Here is an 8,503-nt window from a genome sequence, read left to right on the forward strand (position 1 = left end):
ATGTCAACTGGTACTATTCTATCACAACCCCTGACTACAGAATATGAATAATGGTAATAACCTCCTCCATTAGCACAACTACCCATATAGATTACCCAACGTGGTTCAGGCATTTGATCATAAACTTTTCGAAGCGCTGGAGCCATTTTATTTGTAAGTGTTCCAGCAACAATCATAACATCAGCTTGACGAGGTGATGCACGAAACCTATACCATACCTGCAACAACCATAACAGTTATAAATTCATATTTTAGGCATGTGATTAATAGTATTCATAGTAAACCAAACTTCTTATGTTAAGAAATCACAATACCTGTCCATATCATATCGTGGTGCAGCCATATGCATCATCTCTACAGCGCAGCATGCCAAAACCAAACGTCATTGGCCAGAGAACTTTTGCGCCCCCAATTTAAAACATCATCAAGTCTAGCTAAGTATACTCTCCCCATGATTTAGTATTTTGGGAAGGTGAATAGGGTTGTTTGGGGGCATCTGTTTTGCCATCTTCGTACACTGGTAAAGTTGTTTGTTTTCTTGACACTAAAGCAAAGCTACCCCCAACAAATTGTATCCATTTTATTGGATTGTTGATCAAAGCAGAACGCAACATCTAAAAAAACGCATGTAACACAATTAATTCACAGAATATTGTATAATTTTGTATTTCCATTACGAATGTGAAAAATTATACTTCGATGTATTGCAAAATTACCTTGAATCAACCTAAATTCAAAACATTATTTCACTAAATTACGCGCGTTTTTCACATTTACATAATAGTCGACAAGACCGTTGTCAATAGTTTGGAAGATTCAAGCGCCAATTCGGGCTTTTACTAAACTAAAGAAGAATTAATGCGGGAGCACATAACAAACATTTTGTAGTTTTTTCATATTGGTTCAACCAGTTAGAAGATTTTGAAAAGTATTTGAATTATTAAACAGACAATTTTGGATCATAAAGAGTTGAATTTAGAACGGTTTAAATCATTAAAAAAATGTCGTAAAAATATTTTGCTTTGTAATTTTCCTAAATTTTCTATAAATTATCCATTAATTATATCTTCACGATTTGAAGGTTGCTGAACATTTTGGCATACCTTAAAAAAATTGATGTGTGTGTGCGTGTATGTATGGATAAAATTTTTCGTCTTCGTTGCACAGGCGCACAAATCAACCGATTTGAATGGTTAAAAAATATTTGATTCCTATTGATAGGGAGATGTGCTGATAAGTTTTTGTCAAAGGCAGGTCCAGTTGTTTTGGAAATACCGAGCAAAGATTGCAGAAAATAGAAATCGTGTTTTGAGAGAACAAAGCAACCGATTTGAACGATCCAAAAAATGTTCAATTCATAATGATAAAGAAAAGTGGTGATTATATTTTGGCAAAGGCAGGACTAGCCGTTTTGGAAATACGAATCTGAATATGCTACGGGAAGTTCCAGCAATTTGTCGTAAAGCACGATGCCACACACCACCAGTTATTTAACAAATTTATTAATTTTTTTTATATTATAGAACATTATGCAATTTTAGTACGGGCCAATGGACACAAATTGTATATTCATTGAAAATTTAAAGAACTGATTTATGTATTCTAAAAATTAGTGTAGAAAATATTTTATAATGTTGGTTTACAATTAATATTTTATAATATTGGTTCGAATATACAGCTTCAAATTTTTAACAGATCTATGAAATCAAAATATTTAATATAAAATTATGCGAGCTTTTAAATATATAACATTGGAATTTATTTTGTTAATAATTTTGAATTTGTTAATTTTGAATAATGAATTTATCTATACGTATTTTTGTTTAGATCTAGGCAATAATGAATATATTATTCATATAGTACTAGACAGATTACTATATTGTCTAGGCATATACTCTTCTTTTATCTATGTGTCTAGGGTACCAGAGGTCTGTCTAAAAAATTATTTTGACAATTTGACATATGGCATGAAGCCCCGAAAACAAGGCTTTGAATATGCCATGATTTTGACATATTGAAAAATTAATTATTGTCACAAACCGAAAAATTAAATAAACATGATAATAAATAATATTTAATTCACTAAAATGGATGATATTAGCGATTCAGAAGGCTCTTTATATGATAATTCAGAGGAAAATTCATATATAATAGAGCAATTCGTACTAGCAGTAACTGATTTTAGCTCACAGTATGGCAGTGATATTAGTGTTTCATATACTGCTTATAACATTTGTGGTAAACCTTCCAAATTTCCAGATTATGGAGATTTTTCACAATCGTTTGTGATGGTAAAACCAAAGAATTCAAATATTTATATTTAATTAATGAATTTGTAAGTAAATTTTATTTTAGAGAACTTATGGCAAGTGGTGGAATTTAGCACCATCTCGTCTAGAACCTTTTATGCCCCAAAATGAAGGAAACATAGTTAGTGAAGATTTTATAGGTGCATTCTATTAATAGATCAGTAAAGGTTTTATATATCTCTATGTAATAAGAATTCTTCTAATGATTCAATATATTTTGGTTGTTAATTAATTGTTAGTATGATGAAATACTTAATAGTTCATCATAGTGTTAAAGCATTATCAAATACTAATTTATTGTCACGCTATATTGTTATTGATTACTGTAACATTGCTATTAACCAAAAATCCAAATATTTAAAGTATATTTTTTATTTTTTAGCATCACATTTTAATAACTTGAAATAAATATGATTTAGTTAATTGCTCAATGTTTTATATAAAAAAATTCTGCAGAAATATTATATGAGACATCAGTGTATCCAATATGTGTAAGTTTATTTGAAATTTATAACCCTGGGGCTTTGGTCAGGATTTGGGCATCTCAGCCAGAAGGATGTTGGTCATTATTATGGGAAGGAAAACCTGAAATTATTGGACATAAACCTCGCATGTTTACCCCACCAATTCAAACAACGAAATACCCCACAAAGTAAACATGTGATGATATTTGAGATTATTACAAACTGATGTCCAATTCAAAAATGTAATTATAGGTTTTTTTATGTTATTTTAGATTATTACGTTTAGAATTTAACCAAAGCCATTTGGAATATTATACAGAACTTGATGCAGTTCTTCTGACTGGTTCTAAATTGCCATTGAATTCACAAAATGTTGATGTCAAAGAAGAGAAAAGTATATCCACAATTGGGAATGGTAATAAAAAAATAGTTTATACTGTAAATAGTCGATTCGTATTCTTATTTTGATTATTTTTAGGTCAACTGGTGTCAGCAATTTGTAAAATGTCTCTTCATGAAAATCTGATAGAAGATGAAGATAAAATACATGAATTACAAAAGGTGGTTAATGATTATAAATCAAGCTTGAAATCTAAAGAAAAGAAAAGGAATTTAGGAATGATATCCTGTTTACCAGTAAGTATGAATCATGTTGTTTGTAATAAAAGAATAAATATGATGCTTTTCAGATTTGTAATGGAATATGGCAGTCTGTATTTTTACTATGTTTTAATTTCTCACAAAATAAGTTGTTTGAATAGTAATATTTATATAAATATCAATATTTTATGTAAAGATTAATGTAAACACATACATTTCATATCAAAACAAAACCTTGTTTTCAGGATGAGACCATTTTGAAAATACTTGGCTATTTGGATTTAATATCTCTATTTCGATGCTCCCAAACAAGTTCTTACTTATATCTTCTTTGCACTGATCCAATGTTGTATACCGTGTTAGGTTTGAAACCCTATTGGCACTATCTGAATGTTGAAGCTCTGCAAACATTGTCCGTCAGGTGATTACTATAATTTGTTTATTAGCCTTAGATTTTTTGTCCTTAATATTTGTTTTTATTTCATTATACTCGAATGAATAACAAAACTCATATAGGATTGTGGTACTTATGTATTCTCATTCTTTCATATATGTTTTCAGAAGTAAATTATTGCAGAAATTAGATTTATCCTGGTGTGGTTCTTATGGTAGTTTTAAGGAGGAGCATTTTACCAAGTAGGTAATAGTAATACATGGTAATAAATTTTATATCAATTTGCATAACATATCAATTAGGAGCATGTTTAATTTACAAAAAAAGAAACTAATTTTATAGCACTTTAAAAAACTAAATTATGAATTTTCAGATTCTTGAAGAATTGTGGTCGCTATTTGATAGATTTGCGGCTGAACACTTGCAAATTTGTAAGTAATGACACTTGCTTGAGTATCTCTCAATACTGCTCTAATATAAAAGGTAATGAATCATAGATTATTCTATCATCTTGGATTTTCTTGATAGTTCAAGATTGCTTAAAAGAAACTTATATAATTATCAGTTTTTAAAGCATAAAATAATACTTTTTATTACAGAAATTTGTCTACGTAACTGTGCCAATATAAATTCAGTAGGTTTTCAAAAATTGGCAAAGCTTAGAAATTTAGAACGTCTAGACTTGTATCGCACTAATATTGAAACTCTTCAACTTTTAGAGATTCTCAAACACAATAAAAATCTTAAACATCTTAATCTAGGTGAGACTTCTTTTTTCACTATTTAATTATTAGATATGTTAATAGCACTGAAATGGTTATAATATATTTTAAGGCTCTTGTGCTCATGTATCAAATTTAGATGAAATTATGAGGCAATTATCTATAACTAATCAAAGTTTAATTTCCTTGGATTTATGGAAAGGATATTCAATAACATCTGTTGGAGTACGATTTTTATCAAGAATTTCTTCTTTAGAAGAAATTGATCTAAGTTGGTGGTAACAAGTTATATTATTATCATTGTTTGTAGCATGTTATATGATTTCTTGCTCACTTTTTTCAATTATTTGCTATCATGAATATTAAATATAGATTTTATTTTGTAAAATTTTTCAATTTGTTATTGTATAGCATGGGAATTGGTGAACCGGGAGATAGTCTGCATTGCTTAGCAAAAGGATGCCCCAAACTTAAAAAATTGTTTTTAGTGGCTTTGAGAGGTATTACTGACTGGGACTTGCAGTTTTTTCCATCTTTATGCCCGAATCTTCAGCAAATTGATTTAATGGGAATTAGAGGAATAAATGCTGAGATATGTCTTTCGTAAGTACTTATTTTGAATTATTGCCTACACCTAAAAACATATAAATATATTTACTGGCACAGCTTTTTAATATTGTTTTATAACATATATCTATATTACCGACAATCTAATATATTGTGGTAAAAACATATATTTTTACTTGAAAATATAATTAAAAAATATGTCTTCAATTTAATTCAGATTTCTCAATAATTGCTATGATCTTCAACTATTAGATGTAAGTTTCTGTGATCAGATTAAAGATTCACAGGTAAGATGCTAACAAGCACTTTATTCATTATATTCTAATAAAATTCGTTTGGATAGAAATAAGAACTTGGTTTTCAGGTAGCTGTTTGGCGTCAGCTTTACCAATCAGTTAGTATAAAACGTAGTTTTCAATCCAGTGGATCTAATAACAGCTGGTGATGTTGATTTCATATGTGGAAATACTATTGTGATTATATATTATAATTTATTAATTGTATATAATTCATTTTTATGATTAAAATATTTTTACACTTATTAAATATTTTTACATTATCCTGATGCATGGTAATATTGTCCAAAGGTTACGCGATTTCCGAATTTTCTGCATATAAAATCACACATTATATATATATATATATATATATATATATACATGTACATATATAATCTTTAACCTCCATGGTAAATAAAAAGGATTTTTTAATCTTTGAGAAAGTGGATACCATCTATATATATATATATATATATATATATATATATATATATATATATAAAAAATTGGTTCCGACGCCACTGTATATATATATATATATATATATATATATATATATATATTCTATAGTGATAATCCAAAGCGATCAAATTTACAAACATGAAAAAATATTATGTCCACATCTTATTATAATGATAAAATCTATATCATAGCGAAGTCTTCAACTATAAATATATATTAAATTCTGTTTTGGTTTTTAAATTGAATGTTAAACATATTTTTATTATCTGCAAGTACACGATTTTAGTATTAGTTTCATTATATTCAATTTGATTAGTTGTTTAACCTAATGTTCCGATTACGATTAGGAAAAAACGATTTTTCAAAAATTTTGTGATCTAACTGGAGTTGTTGTCTGTTGTGTAAATTCAGTTCGAGTAACATTTGATTATGAAATTCATGTATTTGATGTTCTCGATTATCCAACATATTTTGCAAGTAATTCATTCTCTGACTATGATCCATTACATTGAGTACTTCAACATTTGTGCATCTTGGAATTCTTGGCTTGGATTCTAATGGCAATTTAGATGGTGTAGGAGTTATTTCTTTGACGTCAGATGATCGTTTCAAATGCTGTTTCGAATGGTTTGACCGATATGATTTTCTATCTGTAAAAAATAATCTGTAAAGCTGTTAAATTATGATCGAACTGTTACTATTTTGCTGTTTTTTTTTATTCAATATGTGTTTGAGAAGAAATTCATTATAAGGCGGGAAAAGTTTATACAAACCCAACTCATGGACCATTTCATCCGCGCCGCCGGTTATCCGTTCTTGAACCGGGACAAACGTTTGCTGCTTATTATATTCTTCTATTGGATATTTTGGTTGTGATTTATGGTCGGACAAAAATACACATTTACTAAAAAGATATAAAAATAATTAAATTTTTCTGAATAGATTATACATATATTTGAATGCAATACACCTTATTATCAGCCAACAGACCGGCGTATAATAATCAGGGCTGTACCTGTCCCTGCACGCAAGCAACCGAATTGAAAACCGACCAAATTAAAGGACTGCCGATTTCTTTTTATATTTAAGGTTTAAATGAGGCGAAATAGCCTTAAAACATGAACTACAACTATTTTTTATTAAATATCAATTACATGATTAGCCAAAGGTTTAAAACCAAATTTTGAATAATTATTCACGAGCTTTAAAGCCATACAACGCGCAAACATTAAATATGCGTCTAAAGTTTCTTTTTCAGTTATATATACAGGGAACATACAATTTTTTCAGTGATAAATCATTAAGGTGGCAAAATTTAAAACAGTTATTTCATCTCTGGTTAGCCGTTGCGAAAATTTTTCATACTTGTTTGAAGATTGTTTTTGGTTTCGATAAAAATTTATTGATATGGATCATGAGGAAATAATTCAAAGATGAAAAAAAATGAAAATATAATTTTTAATGAATATTTTATTATTTATTGTTACACTTATATATGTGCAGATCACGATTGATAGGTGATCGATGAAATTCATTTTTCGCTTTCAATCTCTACTTGTTTTTTAAACAACATCTTACTCCTAATACAATAGGTACTAGAAATATTAGTAAAAGTTTTAAGCTCGTGGCAACATTTAGGAAAGAAAGTTTTCCAATTGTATTTGTTTAAAACAATTTTCTTAAAGGCAGGTTAAGAAAAGCGGTTTCGGATATAGTAAAAAAAGTAACAAAAATGCCATTTGGCGGTCAAAAATGGTCATTAGACATATGCACTTATGTGCCAATAATAATAATTTTATAATGATAATTTTATAATTATCAAATATTTTATAGAGATTTTCCGTTAGACGGCGACGCGGCGCTTACGCGCATCTATATTTCGTCTCTATGTAGTTAAAGCAGTACGATTGCTTTGAAAAAAGTTCAGAACTTTTAAAATATTTTTAAAACGTTTGAAATATTTCAAAATAAAGAATTTTTTTTTCAGTCTTTTCCAAAAAAATATTTTTTTTTCAAAAATTGATATTGTTTCTCAAAACTCTAATTTTTTCAAAATAATTTTTTTTAAAAATGTTAATCTTTTTTAAAAAAATAGTTTTTGGTACAGGAAGTTCCAGCAATTTGCCTTAAGGCACAAAGCCATGCGCCCCACTAGTTTTTTTCATGTAGGTGAAAGTAAAGTTACTTTGTACGACGAGTATGGTAATTATGTAATTATGTATATTTAGAAAATATACATAATGTATGAGTACTCACCCGTAATTCAAGCCAAAATATAGTAAACATGCTAGAATCATCAAAATAATTTGAATAAACGAAAGTCCTAAACCCATTGCCAACAACATTATTCTGTTCAATTGTAGCAAATTTAATAGAACTCTCTGACACCCCTGCAAAACAAGTTTACAAATAAAAAAATCAATTTACAAAATTCAATCATATTATATAGTGATCACCTTTTCAAAATTCGAATTTTGATTAGTCATTTTCCCGAGACAATTACTACCCTGTTTACAACAAACTTTCGGGATTTCTAAAAATGATGTTGTTTTATTGTCTGTGAATTCTTCGATTGATTCATTTAGCTTTGATATTTCTGGGTTTCTTAATTGGCTAATTGAAGCAGTATAACTGTCGAAATCCATATAATTAGTTCTTCCGCAACATTGATAATCTACGATCATTATTACTTGTAAAGTTTGGCTGT

At 28.5% G+C, this 8,503-nt stretch overlaps 2 protein-coding genes across 2 annotated transcripts in view; one reads left to right on the forward strand and one right to left on the reverse strand.

Annotated features, from left to right (window-relative positions):
* LOC113385462 (NADH dehydrogenase [ubiquinone] iron-sulfur protein 7, mitochondrial-like) overlaps positions 1–453 on the reverse strand; it is a 3,315-nt gene extending 2,862 nt beyond the window's left edge. The window contains 4 exon segments of the mRNA XM_026623318.1: positions 9–207; positions 315–373; positions 375–393; positions 395–453. Of these exon segments, the coding sequence (XP_026479103.1) occupies positions 9–207; positions 315–373; positions 375–393; positions 395–453 (336 nt within the window).
* A 1,634-nt stretch (positions 454–2,087) lies between these two features.
* On the forward strand, positions 2,088–5,501 carry LOC113385473 (F-box/LRR-repeat protein 4-like). Its single transcript, XM_026623327.1, has 13 exons — positions 2,088–2,291; positions 2,356–2,449; positions 2,766–2,961; positions 3,046–3,188; positions 3,252–3,409; positions 3,619–3,794; positions 3,935–4,009; positions 4,141–4,250; positions 4,367–4,528; positions 4,602–4,767; positions 4,901–5,092; positions 5,274–5,343; positions 5,421–5,501. Exons 1-13 carry the CDS (start codon positions 2,088–2,090, stop codon positions 5,499–5,501), a joined length of 1,827 nt encoding a protein of 608 aa, XP_026479112.1.
* Positions 5,502–8,503: the final 3,002 nt, after the last annotated feature.

Source organism: Ctenocephalides felis, unplaced genomic scaffold (assembly GCF_003426905.1).
Source record: "Ctenocephalides felis isolate EL2017-DRISC unplaced genomic scaffold, ASM342690v1 CF-g0.4_SCAFFOLD_00845, whole genome shotgun sequence".
NCBI lineage: Eukaryota > Metazoa > Arthropoda > Insecta > Siphonaptera > Pulicidae > Ctenocephalides > Ctenocephalides felis.

Bases quoted from the DNA above. Each gene is read 5' to 3' on its own strand.
- LOC113385473 (XM_026623327.1), top strand. From the start codon at position 2,088: ATGGATGATATTAGCGATTCAGAAGGCTCTTTATATGATAATTCAGAG. The intron at 4,010-4,140 runs GTAGGTAATAGT...ATGAATTTTCAG, and splicing joins AAGGAGGAGCATTTTACCAA to ATTCTTGAAGAATTGTGGTC. The intron at 5,093-5,273 runs GTAAGTACTTAT...AATTTAATTCAG, and splicing joins AATGCTGAGATATGTCTTTC to ATTTCTCAATAATTGCTATG.